The following is a 17,683-nucleotide window of genomic DNA, read 5'->3' as shown; positions in this document are numbered from 1 at the left end:
GTGGGAGAGACGGCGGCATGGTATAACTCAGCCAAATCTCTGAAGCTAAGCTGCGTCAGTCATTGGATGGAAGACCAACAAGGAAGACTCTGAAGAGGAAGGCACTGGCAAACCACTTCTGCTTCTCACTTGTCTGGAAAGACTTGGTTGATCCTATCCCTTGTCCTGTGGGTACCCTAAAAACCTTTTCCAAGCAAAAAGAAAAGAAAAAAAGTAATTCATTTGCATTAGTAAACACGTATTTTCAGTTTGCTCTCTTATGCCAGATATTAGTAATCCCGATAACCACCTACTGGTTCTCTGACTCTTTTGATCAACACTGATTACAATTGTCTCTCTATACATAGGTATTGCAATATCTAGCTCTATGTTATAGGTTCCGTGTTTCATATTGTTAGCCATCTTGGGTGCTTTTCCTAAACAGAACGGTAGGATATACATACTGTAACTAAATATAATTGAATACGTGCTTTAGATTTGTTCATGGTTATTGAGTCCTTGTAATGCATGTGTTGAATGGCGCGGAGAGCCTCTTGAACAGTGAACATTAACATTGCTACAGAAAGTTGCTTCTGGATTTAAAGCCTTAAGCTCTGAACTGTACCCAAAGAAGAACAACCACTCTCTGAACACTCTTAGGATGAGTAGTGCATTTGTATACCCCTAGCATGACAACCTTAAACCCAACCCTTTCCTCTGTTTCTCTGAAATGCCATGTTTTCTAACAAGCTTATTGTTAGCCTGCTGAGGGCAAGTTGGAACAGAAACTCCTGGTCAAACCAAGATGTCATGTATACACCCTTCCCGGCCGGAAATGCCCAAATCCCTTAAAATCTCTATAAAAAAATCTCCATTCATTCTAGGCGATTTGAATCCCTGCGTTCAGACAATGAACTGGAACAATGAGCTCAGTGTTGTGCACTGGTACTGGCTCAGCAGACAAAGGCTGCTTCTGCTGAATCTAGGTGGCTGGAAGCCAAAACATGCCAATGGGGCAAGGGAATCTGCCAAGGTTAGGGGTCTGACAGGAGTGAGAAGAGGCTGGGAGTGTAGCATCTGTGCATGATCTCACATCAACAGGTCTAGCTCCTGTCTCTCCCAAATGACTTGCCTGTTCTGGTATCCCTGTGTGCTTTCCTTTTCCTTTCCAAACTTGATTGTTGCGTTATTCCTCTCTCTGGTCTACAGCTAGATCCTTCGGTCTTCAGTTTGCATCCCAACTGCTCTATGGAAGTATAATAAACACCTTTACAGTCCTGGACTCTTTATGGAAGTCATTCTAGACCCATATGCCTTTACACTTTGAAGAAAACTCCAGAAGTTTCCCTCCACCCCATTTAATCAATAGGCATTTTTGTCATAGGCTTTGCCACAGAGTATTCCTCCCCTGTTCTGGGCCTAATCCAGGCTCTTGAAGGGGCAGGGGAACATAAAAATAATTGATTTGATTTGATTTATATCCCGCCCTCCCTGCCGAGGCAGGCTCAGGGCGGCTCACAAATTTGAGGTCACACAGTTACACTGTGTGACCAAATAAAATAAAACAACAATAAAAACATAAAACATAAAAACGATTTCTAAAAACATCTGCTTATATTGGTATCAAGGTTTCAGACGGCGATCTGAATGGTGGTCAGCCATTCTAAGAGCTTCTAAGATCACGATAACATAAAGAGGTAGACCATCGGTGATGTTTCTATGGGCCAATCCTGCTACTGCAGATGCTTGGCGGAAGAGTGCCATTTTGCAGGCCCTGTGGAACTGTGGAAGCTCTTGCAGGGCCCTGATCTCTTCCGGCAGCTCATTCCACCAGCTAGGGGCAGCAACGGAAAAGGCCCTGGCTCTTGTTGATTTGAGCCTCGCTTCTCTGATGCTGGGGACTGTCAGCAGGTTTTGAGAGCTGGACCGAAGTGCTCGCTGGGGCATGTGCAGGGAAAGGCAGTCCCTAAGGTATGCAGGACCCTGGCCATAGAGGGCTTTAAAGGTAATAACTAGCACCTTGAAACGAATCCGGTACATTATTGGTAGTCAGTGCAGCATTTTCAGCACAGGCTGAATGTGCTCCCATAGAGGAACTCCCATTAACAGCCTGGAAGCAGCATTCTGCACTAGCTGGAGTTGCCAGATTTGGGACAAGGGCAGCCCCATGTAGAGGGCATTTCAGTAATCCAGTCTTGAGGTGACCGTAGCATGGATCACTGTCGCCAAGTCGTCGCGTTCGAGAAAGGGAACCAACTGCCTTGCCATCCGCAGATGGTAAAAAGCTGTCTTGGCAGTGGCAGCTACCTGGGCCTCCATTGTTAAAGAGGAATCCAAGAGCACCCCTAAGCTTTTAACCTTGGGCGCCAGCGTAAGCCGAGCTCCATCGAAGGTCGCTATGCAAACCTCCGGTCTTGAACTGCGACAGCTCAGATATAGGACCTCCGTCTTCGTCGGATTTAATTTCAGTCCACTCAGCCTGAGACACCCTGCCACAGCTTGCAATGCTGCGGACAGATCTTCCGGGGTAGACTGACTACCCATCAACAGATAGAGCTGGGTGTCATCAGCGTACTGGTGACAACCCAGCCCATACCTCTGGGCAATCTGGGCAAGGGGGTGCATGTAGATGTTGACTAACATCAGAGAAAACCGTTCCCTGCGGCGCCCCACAGATAAGTGAGTGTCGTCGGGACAGTTCATCTCCTTCGCCACCCTCTGTCCCCAACCCTGGAGAAAGGAGGAAAGCCACTTCAAGGCCAGCCCCTGAATCCCAGCATCTGCAAGGTGACAGGTCAGTAGCTGATGGTCAATCGTGTCGAATGCTGCTGACAGATCTAGCACTGCCGAGCCACCTCTATCCAGGTGCCTCTGGAGGTCATCTGTGAGGGCAACCAGAACTGTCTCTGTCCCGTGACCCGGACGAAAACCGGATTGATGTGGGTTGAGCATCATCCAGAAAACTCTGAAGCTGCACCGCTACAGCCCTTTCAATAATCTTGCCTAAAAATGGCAAGTTAGACACCAGCTGGTAATTTTGCCAATTGAGCCAGGTCCAAACATGACTTTTTTAGAAGAGGGCGAACCACGGCCTCTTTAAGAGTCTGGGGGAAGGTTCCTTCCAGAAGGGACCTGTTGACATTTTCCTTTAGGGGGATCCATAGTTCCTCTCGGCCAACTTTTATTAGCCAGGAGGGGCATGGGTCCGACCTACAGGTGGTTGGGTGTGCAGTGGAGAGGGTGGAGTGGAGTGGAGGCTGTGTGGAGTGAAAGAATCCAAAACTTGACTTGGATATAATATATTGCAGTGAAACGAACACATATAAATAGCTGCCGGTGGGCAGTCATGTTGGTCTGAAGTAGCAGAACAAAGTTTGAGTCCAGTGGCACCCTTAGGACCAACAAAATTTAATTCTGGGTATAAGCTTCTGTGTGCATGCCCATGAAAGCTTTTACCCAAAATTAAACTTTGTTGGTCTTAAAGGCGCCACTGAACTCAAACATGTAAATAGTGATGGATTGAAAGCTAAAGGAAAATGACAGCAGTCACACTCAGTGTAGTAATACCAGTGGGTCAGTAAAGCCCTCAGCAGCACTCACAGATCATCAAAAGACTCTTTGATATAAAAAAAGCCTTTAAAGGTAATCCCCTGTGTAAGCGCCGGTCGTTTCCGACTCTGGGGCGATGTTGCTTTCACAATGTTTTCTTGGCAGACTTTTTCTGGGGTGGTTTGCCATTGCCTTCTCCAGTCATCTACACTTTCCCCCCAGCAAGCTGGGTACTCATTTTACTGACCTCGGAAGGGTGGAAGGCTGAGTCAAGCATGAGCCGGCTACCTGAACCCAGATTCCGCTGGGATCGAACTCAGGTTGTGAGCAGAGCTTGGACTGCAGTAGTGCAGCTTTACCTACTCTGTGTCTCGGGGCTCCTTCAAAAAAAGCCTTTACCAGGTACATAAAAGCTAGCAGCGGGTGGATCTGACAGGCCTCTTCATCCTTAAACATTTCAAATTGATTTGCAAATGGCAGCAGAAAGTGAATTACAACAGATCCCCCCCCCCAAAAAAAAATACATGAATAGGTCAGTGTTAAATGCCACTTCCCAAACTGCTTTACCAAACTGTCCCTCTGAGGTTCAAGCAACATTCAGATGCCGATTGTTTCATCCATCCTATATGATGGAAGTCTGTTATCCCTTCCCTACAGCATGCTCTACTGACCCAGAAAGAATCACCTACCTCTTGTCTCTCCCCCACTTTTCATGTCAGCATCTAACCCACCCTCAAGCTGTTTCACACACACACAAAAAACGCTTGCTGTAACTTTCCCTCAGATATTCACTGTTAAATCCCTCTATCCTGTGAGACCGCTGTGTTACTGCACTGTATCTTTACAGTACTATAACCTGCCACTCTTAGCTTGTTCAGGCCGGTTGAGGGGACAAAGAGACCTGCCGGGCGAAATAGTTATGTTTCTCAATTCTTTATGAGGTCTCTTCGCGGTTAAGGGAGGTGGTCATCTGCCTGTTCCTGTGAGATAAAATAACGCTTTAGGCAGCTTTAGGCCAGTCTCGGTTCTTCTCTTCGGGGAAGGTAGCTGAACATGTGGTAGCAGATCAGTTGCAGTCACAGCTGCATGGGACATCCTTCATCAATTTAAATCAAACTTGCAACATTGGCATGGGACTAAGGCGGCATTATGATTCACGTTGGACAAACTGTGTCTGAAGTTGGCAGTTGCAGCTCTTCTCTTTTGATATTTTTGGACTACTCCGCTGCTTTTTAACATCGCGTACCATGTAATTCTATTAAAGGGGCTTGAAAATTGGCAGGGCTGTTGGATCTGACGCTTGCGCTGTTCTTTTCCTGGTTGTTGGAGCGCTCTCCAGCACAACCGAATGCAGAGTTTATTCTAGTCACAACTAGCCTTAGAGCGGAGGAATTCTGCATAGGGTTGTGCTGTCGGTGTTTTATTATTAGTGTTAGTTCAGCTTCCCATGCATTCCGCAGAACCAGGGGGTTTGGGTTTGTTTTAAAATCTCACATACTGTTTAACTTCTGTATGAAGACGTCCGGGGAGAAGTCATTCGGCTCCGTAGGCTGATGGCTCGCCGCTGTGTTTCATTAACTAAGCACTTAGGAATAATCCAGGGTTTTTTCAGCAGTAGTCAAGCGATGAAATTAAACAGTCGAAAACGGAAAATCTACAAGAGTTGAAAAAAAAATTCATGCTGGTAGGTTATCTTGTGCTTTACGGAGGGAAGGCCTCCCTGGTACAGTTGCTGTGGAAACTTCCCTCCTTAATCTAGTTAGCCCGGTGATTCTGTGGCGTCCACTTTACTCCAGGATAGACAGGAAGCAACAGCAGTCGCATGTACTTTCTGTCAACATCATCCGTTACATAAGCTGTTCCCCTTTCCGAAGAAGAGAGATCTTGTGCTTACCTTTAGAGATGACTGCCATGCATGGCTCCCTTTGACGATGACTCAGGAGCCACAGTTGGCTGCAGGTGCTGCTGCTTACTGCTTGGGGTGGCTCAGGAGGCAGAAACATAGCCAACCTATTCTGTAGGATCCAGGGCTTTTTTTGAGCAGGAACACAGAGGAACGTGGTTCCAGCTTGCTTGGCGCCAGGGGGTGTGGTCTAATGTGCAAATGAGTCCCTGCTGGGCTTTTTTTTTTCCCCTCACAAAAAAGGCCTGTGCAAAACAATGGTAGCACCAGGGGGTGCAGCCCAATATGCAAATGAGTTCCTGCTGGGCTCTTTCTACCAAAAAAGCCCTGGCAGGATCCGCCATGTTAGTTTCTGGGCTATTGAAAGTTCTTGTTTTATTTTGCTGGGAGCCATCTCAAGCTTTGGGCAGCTTAGTATAATTTCTTTTTTAAAAATTCATAATAAATTCCTGTAGTTTTGATGGTCTGCTTCCAGGCCTGAGGTTCTTGTGTTTTTGTCATAGGCAGCCTTGCCAAAATGAAGTTTGCTGTATTCCAGGGCCAGGCAGCTCAGTAGAGAATGGAGGCAGTGCAGCAAAGTCCTGAGCGGGAAGACATCAGGAGAATTAAGCTGAAGGGGATTATTCTGTTGGTCCCCAGGATCACTGACTGTCCCAGTTAAGGAGAAACATCGCTGTCAAAACCATACTAATGAAGTATGTAACAATTACTCTGATGGATCACACCAAAGGTCTGCCTAGTCCACAGTCCTGTTTTCCATAGTGATGAGCCGTATGGATCTGAGAAAAACACAAGTAGGATGCGGGCATCAGTCTTTGTCCATTTTTGCCTTCCTGATATTTGATGTTCGGAGCTAGTGTCCCCACCCTTTTTGGAGCCTGTGGGCACCTTTGAATTCTGGCTGAGGATAGTGGGTGCAACTACAAAATGGCTGCCATGGGAGGTGGAGCTGACCGCAAAATTTCAGAATTATGTATAATTGTCATAGTAACTCTTTAACATTTAAGGCAGAAGTTTTAATCTGAGACAGCCAATCAGAAGCTGGGTTTGGTACAAGTCCCATCTGGCCCTGCCCGCTTTCTAAAAAGACTTGGCAGGTGCTGAGAAAGGTATTGGTGGGTGCCATGGTGCTCATGAGCACCATGTTAGGCACCCCTGGTTCAGACGTTTGCTGCTTCTGATCATGGAGATTCTATTCTGACCTCATGGCAAAAAGCCACTAACAGATCTGCCTTTTATGAATTTGTCTCATCTCCTCCTCCAGACTTCTTAGTCAGTAGCCAGCATCACAAGGTCTGGCAATGATTTATGTAAGTTAACCATGTGAAGAATTATATATATATACACATACATACACATATATAGGAGCCCCGTGGCGCAGAGTGGTCAAGCTGCAGTACTGCAGTCGGAGCCCTTTGCTCACAACCTGAGTTTGATCCCAGCGGAAGCTGGTTCAGGTAGCCGGCTCCAGGTTGACTCAGCCTTCCATCCTTCCAAGGTCGGTAAAATGAGTACCCAGCTTGCTGGGGGGAAAGTGTAGTGACTGGGGAAGGCAATGGCAAACCACCCCCCAAAAGTCTGCTGTGAAAACGTTGTGAAAGCTACCTTTTTACCTTTTTTGTGTGTGTATATATATATATATATATGTTTGCATCTCTCATAGCAACAGTTTGTGCCTATGGGGGAAAAAATGAAAGGGCAATATCCAATTCTCCCAGTAGCCCACCTCTTTAGAGCCTGCAAAACAACTCATCCTCTCTGTACCGTTGGATTATTGACTCTGTCTGGGAGGGAGAGGGCGTGGAGCATGAAAGGACCTCTGAATATTCTCAGCTCTTCTTTCCATCATTACGGCTATTTTTGGTTTTGGAATGGCATCAAGGGTCCATTATCTTTTTATGCTGTTCCTTTTTTCTTTGCTGATGTGGTTGTGGGGAAGAGGAAAGCCATTTTTGAGGTGAGGTTCCATGGGGGTGGGGTGGCGGGGAAACCTGGTCAATCCCTCTCTTTTCTCATTTTCTCTTTATTTTGCAATTCATTTTCTTTCCCATCTTTTTTTTTATTTTTCAGATGTGAGTCAAACCTCCATCACAGGGGAACAGTATCAGCTCTTAGGTACAGTATTGCAGAGGTCTCTTGCACGTCTGTGGTGTGTGTGTGTGTCTGTGCTTGTCGTCTATTATTAAGACTCTCAGAGGTGCATGTAGATAGATTCAGGTGGGTAGCCTGAATCTGAAGAAGTGTGCTTGCCCACTAAAGCTTATACTTTGAATAAAACATGGTTGGCCTTAAAGGTGCCACTGGACTCAAACTTTTGTTAAAGTAAGTAAGTAAATTTTTATTTATACCCCGCCCTCTCCACTGAGGCAGGCTCAGGGCGGCTTACAGAGCATGTGTGAGTTAAAAGATACATGTGAGAGTGCATGTTTGTTTCTTTATTGCCTACAGCTGTGCTGGTGATAGGTGATGGGTTCTGTGTGTTTGTGTTGTTCAATGAAGGAAATAAAAGCCCCTCTGGGATGGGTTGTATCAGTAAGGTTGCCAAGTCCAATTCAAGAAATATCTGGGGACTTTGGGGGTGGAGCCAGGAGACTTTGGGGGTGGAGCCAGGAGATATTAGGGGTGGAGCCAAGATCAAGGCTGTGACAAGCATAATTGAACTCTGAAGGGAGTTCTGGCCATCACATTTAAAGGGACGTCACACCTTTTCAATTCCTTCCTTCCATAGGAAATAATGGATAGGGGCACCTTCTTTTGGGGCTCCTAGAATTGGATCCCCTGGTCCAATCTTTTTGAAACTTGGGGAGTATTTTGGGGAGAGGCACTAGATGTGATACTGAAAATTTGGTGCCTCTACTCCAAAAAACTTCCCCCCCAGAGCCCCAGATACCAGCAGATCAATTCTCCATGATTTTCTATGGGAATAAATCTCCATAGGGAATAATAAAGTTCCCAGCAGACATTTCCCTCCCCTCCCCCCGCTTTCTGACGACCCTGAAGCGGGGGGAGGGTCTCCAAACCGAGGGATCCCCTGCCCCCACCTGGGGATTGGCAACCCTATGTATCAGTGTTTGTTCTTGCAACCCTTTTTTACACACAATTTGTCTCCAAGCCAGTTTGGGCAGGGATCCTGGAGGTTTTTTTTTTTTTTTTGCCATCTTCTGGGCATGCAGAGGGGGTCACTTGTGTGTGTGTGTGTGTGTGTGTGGGAGCTATTTGTGAACTTCCTGCATTGTGCAGAGGGTTGATGACCCTGGAGATCCCTTCCAACTCTTATGATTCTGTGATTCTGCTGAGAACATATATGTGGGCAGGGACCAGAGAGCAGCTTGCTGGAAGAAATAAAGGTTGTCTCCAGGCAAGCAGGCAGGAAAACTTTGCAAAAGTGGGTGTCCCGTTCTCCCCTTTCAAGGCACAAATGACAGGCATGAATATTTAGAAGAAGAAGATTGGATTTATACCCGGCCCTTCACTCTGAATCTGAGAGTCTCAGAGCGGCTTACAATCTCCTTTACCTTCCTCCCCCACGCCAGACACCCTGTGAGGGCTGGTGTGGGGGAGGAAGGTAAAGGAGATTGTAAAGGTGAGGCTGAGAAAGCTCTCCCAGAAGCTGCCCTTTCAAGGACAAGCTCTGTGAGAGCTATGGCTGACCCAGACCATTCCAGCAGCTGCAAGTGGAGGAGTGGGGAATCCATACTTCACCTGGAAATCTTTGAGCCACGTGCCATTCCTGTACATAACTGCCCGCAGTTCTAGTCTGTTCCATGCAGATAGTATGAGAAAAGACATCTCATGTGGTTTATTGTGCCCTTTAGTTGTGGAGGGGAGCAGGGCAGGCTGTAAATCCAGTCTAGGCAGATGCCTGGATTCCATGCCTGGAGCTTGTTGGGTAGGGCTCAGCGGTAATTGTTCTGCTTGTTGCTTGGGGCGAAGCCCGTGTCTCTCATTTGCTTACATTAAGAAAAGTATTTGTTAGCCTCACCCTCAGTCTTCTCGCTTATCCGCCTCATGGGGTGGAAGGGCGGAGGAGAGAGAAGCCTTTTCTCCCATGTGGAGCAGAAACGCCAGGGGCCAGCGCATGGCCGAGGAGGCTGGGCAGCAAATCTCTGCGTCTCTGTGTCTGGAAGGGATTGAGCAGGGGGAAAGGCATGACAGGGAGCTGAGGTGCAAATGGGACTCCTGCGGCTCATCAGCTTTTTCATTAAGCAGTAAAAATCTGGGTTTTTTTAAAAAAAATCTATTTTCTACCCTGGAGGGTTCCATCAAAACTGTCTAAATGTCGCAGAATGCAAAAGACTCCTCAGCTAGTAAGGAGCTGTCTAGCTCCATTAGCTTTCATGAGTGAGGTGGTCCCCTGCCTTCTCTCCCACCCACCCCTTTCCACTGACTCCAGCTTTTCAGAATTAGAATATTGTAGGAGTGTGGTGTGCCGCTCAGCCTTCATTCGGCATCGGCTAGGGCGATGCCTAAGGTGCCGGCCTTCTGGGAGTGCCAAATGGGGCACCCCTGTGTGACTCAGTGATGTTTTCAGTGCGGGGGCGGGGGGGGGAGGGGCCGGAAGTTAGCCTTGCCTCGGGTGCCAGACAGTCTAGACCTGTCCCCAGTCCTGTCCTCCTGCCTCCCGTCTGCAGTGCAAGCATGCTTTCAGGTGGTCTGGAAGAGTAGGTGCGCATTATCTTCGGTTCCACCCACACGGACATCGTTTTCCTTGCTAATTTTTTTAAAGGCTCCAAAGCAGCTGCTGCTGGAGGAGAAATGGCAGCCAACAAGGAGCGGAGGCGAGGAAACCTCTGGGAAAACTGCTATATATGTATGCTCCCTTGCCGTTACGAATGACTCTGCTTTTGCAGCAGCGGCAGCAAGAGCTACATGGAGAATTGCCAGCACATGAAAGCAGCCTCGCTTTCCAAATAACTTTTCCTTTGCACCCTTACCCTGTGGTCAACACCGATCCTGCTCTCTTTGAGGGCACAGCAGTTGCCCTGTGCGAGTTCTTATCACTAGCTGAGTAGGCAAATAGCTGTTTGCACTCTTGGGAGGATCTGGAATGTTTCCTTTGCTATTCTGAGGGCCCCGAGTGCCTGCCCTAGAGCTTTGAAGGTCAGCGCTGGGGAAATACTGAAAAAGCGCTCGCTGCCAGTGGGACCCCTCTTTCCTTCCCTTCTGAGTTCTCTCATTTTTGCCACAGATCCTGGGCACAAGAAGGATCCCCACGCCTATCTCAACAACGCCAACTACGAAGATGGCGATGAATTCTTCGACAAGAATTTGGCACTCTTCGAGGTGAGAGAGCATTGCTGTTTGCAGGCAGCCGTGGCCGTCCTGCCCCCCTGCCGCCTCTTCAGCTATATTTGTTCTTACGTGTATCCATCCATCCTTGTATAATTTAACTGCGAATTTGTGGATTCACAAGCAATCGTGGGGGGAAAGATAAACCACTGGGAATGTTCATCTCATCCCTAATCCAGATTTCTCCCTCTAGGGAGCACTGAAGTGCTTGAGGAGGCCGATTCCTTGCTTTCCTGTAAAAAAAAAATGTTTAATGGACTCTCAGGGCAACGAGCACGTTCTGTCCTCCTTGGGTCATTCTTTTGTAAGGGAGTGGAATTCCTTTTTCACAATTTAGGAATGATTTTTTTTTAATACATGGGGAGTCTCCCAGTTATGCAGAAATCCTAAGAACATAAAAAGAGCCCTGCTGGATCAGACCAGTAGTCCAGCTAGTCCCGCATCCTGAGTGACACAGTGGCCAGCCAGTTCTTTTGGAGAGCCAACAACAACGTAGGAGGCTGAGGCCTTCCCCTGATGTTGCCTCCTGACTCTGGGATTCAGAGGTTTAGTGTGCCGGAAAGTGGAGGGTTCCCCTGAGTAACCGTGGCAAGTAGCTATTGATAGAATTATTCTCCCTGAATCTATCAACCCCCTTTCAAAGCTGTTTATTCCTATGGCCACCACTTTGTCCTCTGGCAGCAAATTCCACATTTTATCCACTCTCTGGGCAAAGTAGTATTTCCTTTTGTCTGTTCTAAATCCGCTGCGCATCAGTTTCGTTGGATGCCCTTGAGTTCTAGTATTTGGGGAGAAAAATTTATCTTTGTTGACTCTCACCACCTGATGCATAACTTTATAAACCTCTGTCATGCCCCCCCCCCCTTTAGTCGTCTGTTTTCCCAACGGAAAAGTCTCAGCTTCTGCAGCTTTTCCTCAGAAGAGAAGGTGCTTCAGCCTGCTAACCCTCTTGGTTGCCTTTCTCTACATTTTTTCAAGCCCCGCAATATCATTTTGGAGACATGATGACCGTTACTCTTTTTGTTAAATTTTATTAATTTTAAAGGAGACATAATTTTTAAAAAGGATGCATTACAAGCACACCCCTCCCCTGAAAATGAAGGGGGGAAAGGAAGTGTGTGTGTGTGTATACATATACATGCACTCTCTCTCTCACACACACGCACATATACATATATAAAGAAGAACCAATCTACAGAGAACATATAACGACAACCAAACTGTGCACATTATTCCAAATGAGGTCACACCATAGATCTATACAAGGGCATTGCAGTTTTATTCTCAGTCCCTTTCTTAACAATGCCTAACACAGAGGTTGCCTTTTCCACCTCTGCAGCACACTGGGATTGACACTTTCATTGAGCCATCTGCTATGGCCATAGGATCTTTTTTTTCTTCTCACTCTGCAGGTTCAGAGCCCATTAGCCTGTACTTGAAGTTGAGATTTTTCAAGTAATTGTGTATGTGGACCATCTCATGTTGCTGCCTACTGTCTACTGTTAGAGGGGACAAATGGAGGGCTTTCAAGGAATTACAGGAAAGAGTGGAGGAGCAGGATAAAGTATTTGGAAATCCCCTCCCCCCCCCCCCAAGCACACCTCCAAACCTTCACCAGGGTTCTAGAAGCTCCCGGTAGCTTAAATAGGCCAATTCTTCCCCCTCCCTTTTTCCTTCCCTACCAATTGCTCTCAACATTCTGTTCCTCTTGAAGCACACTCTGCCCACATCGGGCAGTTTTTATATGTGGCAACCCCTGCCTCACCTGTGGATTTTGCTGCTTTTATTATTGCTATGACCCCTTCACAATACTACTGGATCTGGTAATGCAATAGTGATATATCACTCCATTATCCCCAAGAGTGTTCTGCAGAAGCTTGGGAATAGTGCAGGATTGAAAATGGACAGGTAATTCCGCATCCTGAAAATGCTGGCTTTTTTTTTTTTTTAAGCATGTTTCTCCTCCTAATGGTTGCAAAGACAGTGCTTTGTTGAAATTTCCAAAGGCCAATGAGGATTCCGGTGGTTAAGGCAGGATTCAGGTCCCTGCATTGCTTCAACCACAGAAGTAGTAGAAACAATAGAGTTTATGCCTAATTTATATAGACAGCACAATTATAGCTCCCAGGGCACTCCGCCTGCTTTATATGCCTCCCCTGTGCCTCCTCTGCCCTGTTTCTTTTCTCTCATCTGTTTTAATTTGCCTTCCCTTGTCTTCCTTCCTTCCTTCCTTCCTTCCTTCCTTCCTTCCTTCCTTCCTTCCTTCCTTCCTTCCTTCCTTCCTTCCTTCCTTCCTTCCTTCCTTCCTTCCTTCCTTCCTTCCTTCCTTCCTTCCTTCCTTCCTTCCTTCCTTCCTTCCTTCCTTCCTTCCTTCCTTCCTCCCACTGCGGTCGCAGTAGTGTCTGATGAATCCTGATTTATCTTTCTTTATACTCTTTAGATCCAAATATAAAAACCTCCTCCAACAACAACAACAAAAACTAGACCGCGCTAAACTTTTGTGGCATGAATTAGATCTGGCAGTCACAGAGCAAAGAGAGAGGCGGTTTGGTATATACCCCCTCTTCAGCTTGAAGTGCAAATCTCAAAAAAGGATTGGCTTAGCAGGGGTGGCCAACGGTAGCTCTCCAGATGTTTTTTTTTTGCCTACAACTCCCATCAGCCCCAGCCAGAATGGCCAATGGCTGGGGCTGATGGGAGTTGTAGGCAAAAAAAAAATCTAGAGAGCCACCGTTGGTCACCCCTGGGTTACAGTTCGGTGTAGTGGTTAAGTGCGTGGACTCTTATCTGGGAGAACTGGGTCTGATTCCCTACTCCTCCACTTGCACCTGCTAGCATGGCCTTGGGTCAGCCGTAGCTCTGGCAGAGGTTGTCCTTGAAAGGGCAGCTGCTGTGAGAGCCCTCTCAGCCCCACCCACCTCACAGGGTGTCTGTTGTGGGGGGAGAAGATATGGGAGATTGTAAACCTCTCTGAGTCTCTGATTCAGGGAGAAGGGTGGGGTATAAATCTGCAATTCTTCTCCTTACGTGCTTTAGCAATATCTGTGGAGTACCCCTGTCCTTACCCTTGATAGATGGTTCACAGAGGCAGATATCCCCTTTTGAATTTGCTGTATCACCTGACTGGCCACCGGTCACCGAATTTGAGGTTAAAGGTCTTATTGCCTCTCTCGCCTTGGGAAAATCTCCAGGGGAGGATTTTATTCCTCTGGAATCGTTTAAGTCTTTTCCTGATCGGTGGTCAGTAGTGCTTGCCAAGGATTTTTTTTTTACACCCAGATTAATGAAACTGGTGTCCCTCTGGACGGAGACTGAGCATTGTAGTTCGAATTCGCAAAAAAAGGCGATAAAATTTATAATTAAACAAACAAACAAAAATGTATCTTTCTTAAGGGGATTTTTCATAGCCAGTCGCAGTAACTTCTGCTACTCCCTCTCTCTTGCTTGGCAGGAAGAGATGGATACCCGGCCCAAGGTCTCCTCCCTGCTCAACCGCATGGCCAACTACACCAACCTGACGCAGGGGGCCCGCGAACATGAGGAGGCCGAGAACATCCCCCAGGGCAAGAAGAAGCCCACGAAGGTGAGGAGCTGGATGACCAAGACTGGGGGGTTCTTTCTTAGCAACGAGAGGCTAGAGGGGGAGGCACCTGGTGTTTAACACTGGGATGGCAACCTGGTGATAGTTTCTCAGGAGCCCTGTTCCCAAGTTACAGTTAACAAAACATCTGTTGGTAAGGAACAGTCAGCTCATGCTCACCAATGAAACTAGGGGAGGGATGGTGGCTCAGTGGTAGAGCATCTGCTTGGGAAGCAGAAGGTCCCAGGTTCAATCCCCGGCATCTCCAAAAAAGGGTCCAGGCAAATAGGTGTGAAAAACCTCAGCTTGAGACCCTGGAGAGCCGCTGCCAGTCTGAGAAGACAATACTGACTTTGATGGACCCAGGGTCTGATTCAGTATAAGGCAGCTTCATATGTTCATATGTCACACATAAGTTTTTTCTACGGATCAGTCCCTAGATAAATATAAATATGAATAAGTAGGCTTACTCTCATGTTAAGTGTGCTTAACATCGGGACCTCAGTCAGCCTCTGAGCACTGGCCCATAGGTAGATGACTATTTCCACCATGTGTGAAGCGGGGAAGGAGGAGAAAATAGGCAAGCTTGCAAGCTCTCCTCCTTAACCACAAAGGCTGCCCAGAGACTTAGAGCAAGGAAAAACAGCACAAGAGCCAAGGGAACCGCTGGAAGGAGGAATGGAATTAAAAAGGGTGACCCAGGGTTCCCCTTTAGTTTCATAGCTCATGCAGGAACTGTATTTACTAACCTTGCGTCAAGGCAAAGAGAGATGCATAATGATGCAGATGGTGGTCAGTGATTTATATGGTACATGTGTGTTTCCTTCTCCCACTGGTGCCAAAAATAATTCCCTAACTTTTCCCTATGTTGGTCTTATGGGGACTGTTATTCCCAGCCTATTTTTTTTTAAGTTTCCTTCTAGCATGGTCATGTTGTAAAGTGCACACATATGCATTTCATCTTTCCATGCAAAGAAAGTATTAAGAGTTTTAATAAAGACATGTGTCTAATATTTGTTCATGTCTTGTGGCTCTCAAACATCTGACATTTATTTTATGTGGGTCTTACCTTAAGCAAGTTTGGCCATCCTTGCCTTGGAGCCAAACTACAATTTGGGTTGGATCCAGACTGATTTTCCCGGTGGCAGAATGGAACTTCGCCACCCCACTGCAGTCCACTGATTTCCATGAAAAGCTGCTTTTGGGGGATAGGGGAAGAATGACATAAAGGGGGTGGTGGTCTGCAGCAGGAAGAGGTAATTGGTGGGAGTCATCTGTATGGTCTGGATCCATCCCATTACATATAAGATCCATGATTGATTCTCCCAGCCTTTTCTGTAATGTAAAAAGACAGCAAAAGGAGTGGAGAAGGTTGAATCCCCTCTCTGCCACCACAGTTTTCTTGCTAGAAAGTCCAGCAGAACAACTGTTATCCCCAGTCCAGTAGGGGAAAAGACAGGTATTGCAGCTTCAGGGCTAGATATTTCACACAGGAGCTGGGGAGGGGGTGGAGTGGAGAGTTCACCTCCATCCCACTTCCCCAAAGTGCAGCTTGGGTCCAAATTGGGTACCTTCTGGCTCCTTTTCAGCATTAAAAAAAAATCTGAAACAAACATTGAGAGCCGTGATTATAGATACAGAGCACATAGTGTGTGCATTTTAATATAAACATTCTTCGGTTGTTCTGGCCAGTTCAGCTGCCTGAGCCAATCGTTTGCCTGATTGGGCTTCTCTTGAAATGAAGACTGGCGTTCTGGCTGGGTGGGTGGCCAGAGAGCTTGCTTACTGAAGAGTTTTGGGCCAAGTGAAGGGTGGAGTGCAAAGCTAGGGTGAACGAGGAGAAAGACTGGTGCCCCAACTCAGCTGGTTCTCTTCCTGTCCTCCTGGCAGACTCCACAGATGGGCACCTTCATGGGCGTCTACCTCCCCTGCCTGCAGAACATCTTTGGGGTGATTCTCTTCCTGCGTCTCACCTGGGTGGTGGGAACAGCTGGCGTGTTGCAAGCCTTTGCCATCGTCCTCATCTGCTGTTGCTGTGTGAGTTCCCCTTCCCTGCCTTCCTCGTCACATCTTAGTATTAACTTTGGTCTTTGACGTCCTGTAGAGGAAGATTGTGGGAGGGAAGAGGGGAAGTCAACAGTTTCTGACTCACCTGGGCCACAATGAAGAAGACTAACTTGAAAATCATGTCATATCCTTAACAAGTGTACCCGACTGGGACTCAGAAGCAGCACTCCCTTTGCAGCTGTTACAGGGCTGGCAGTTCTAGATGTCAGTTTGCAGTAGGAGGGCTTCTAGTGTCCTGGCCCCACTGGTGGACCTCCTGATGGCACTTTTTTTTTGGCTACTGTGTGACACAGAGTGTTGGACTGGATGGGCCATTGGCCTGATCCAACATGGCTTCTCTTATGTGACTCAGAGTGTTGGACTGGAGGGGCCATTGGCCTGATCCAGTGTGGCTTCTCTTATGTTCTTATGTGACACCGAATGTTGGACTGGAGGGGCCATTGGCCAATCCAACGTGGCTTCTCTTATGTTCTTATGTGACAGAGTGTTGGACTGGATGGGCCACTGGCCTGATCCAACATGGCTTCTCTTATGTTCTTATGTGACACAGAGTGTTGGACTGGATGGGCCACTGGCCTGATCCAACATGGCTTCTTTTATGTTCTTATGCTCAATTGGATGAATCGCATCTGTGTCTTTTGCTGTGCTGCCCATTCCCATCTGACGAAAGCGTGGTTGTTCATCCCACTGAAGGAAAGGAGTCGTCCTGCCCCAGCATTGTAACTGAATTGCCCACAATAATGTCCTGTAGGAACAACATAAAGAGAAGACGTAAAACCGGCTTGCTTTTCATGGGAAACAGATCAGAAAATGAAACTAGAAATGTTCAGATAAGATTTAGAAATTGCAAGAAGGATGCTCTCTGCTTTTTTAAAATTATTTTTCTTCCATAATCCTCCCCCCCACCCTCCCGGTTCCTGCTCACCTCCTTTTCAGACCATGCTGACCGCCATCTCCATGAGTGCCATCGCCACCAATGGGGTTGTGCCTGGTGAGTAACTAATCTGCTCCGTTGCAGGGCTTGCAGGGAGGGTAGGAAGGAAATGAAAGCTGCAAGATTGCTTCTCTCCTCCCCCCCCCACCCGCCCAGTTCTTCCATCCCCTAAGGCTGCTTCTTTCTGTCTCGCCTGCAGCCGGAGGCTCCTACTTCATGATCTCACGAGCCCTGGGGCCTGAGTTTGGAGGGGCCGTGGGACTGTGCTTCTACCTGGGCACCACTTTTGCCGCCGCCATGTACATCCTGGGAGCCATTGAGATCTTCCTGGTAAGTGTCGAGCACCTTGGAGATCCATGCAAGCCGGGGGTGCCTTCCTGTG

General features: G+C 47.3%; 1 protein-coding gene across 1 annotated transcript in view; it reads left to right on the top strand.

The window, feature by feature from the left end:
• SLC12A6 (solute carrier family 12 member 6) overlaps positions 1 to 17,683 on the top strand; it is a 59,270-nt gene that overhangs the window by 25,503 nt on the left and 16,084 nt on the right. Inside the window, exons 3-8 of the mRNA XM_060255344.1 lie at positions 7,502 to 7,546; positions 10,620 to 10,714; positions 14,172 to 14,303; positions 16,191 to 16,337; positions 17,304 to 17,358; positions 17,501 to 17,631. Of these exons, the coding sequence (XP_060111327.1) occupies positions 7,502 to 7,546; positions 10,620 to 10,714; positions 14,172 to 14,303; positions 16,191 to 16,337; positions 17,304 to 17,358; positions 17,501 to 17,631 (605 nt within the window). The remainder of the gene's footprint in view (positions 1 to 7,501; positions 7,547 to 10,619; positions 10,715 to 14,171; positions 14,304 to 16,190; positions 16,338 to 17,303; positions 17,359 to 17,500; positions 17,632 to 17,683) is intronic.

This window comes from Heteronotia binoei, chromosome 15, assembly GCF_032191835.1.
Source record: "Heteronotia binoei isolate CCM8104 ecotype False Entrance Well chromosome 15, APGP_CSIRO_Hbin_v1, whole genome shotgun sequence".
Taxonomy (NCBI): Eukaryota; Metazoa; Chordata; class Lepidosauria; order Squamata; family Gekkonidae; genus Heteronotia; species Heteronotia binoei.
Note: the sequence above shows the minus strand (reverse complement) of the source record. Positions and strands in the feature narration are given on the sequence as shown.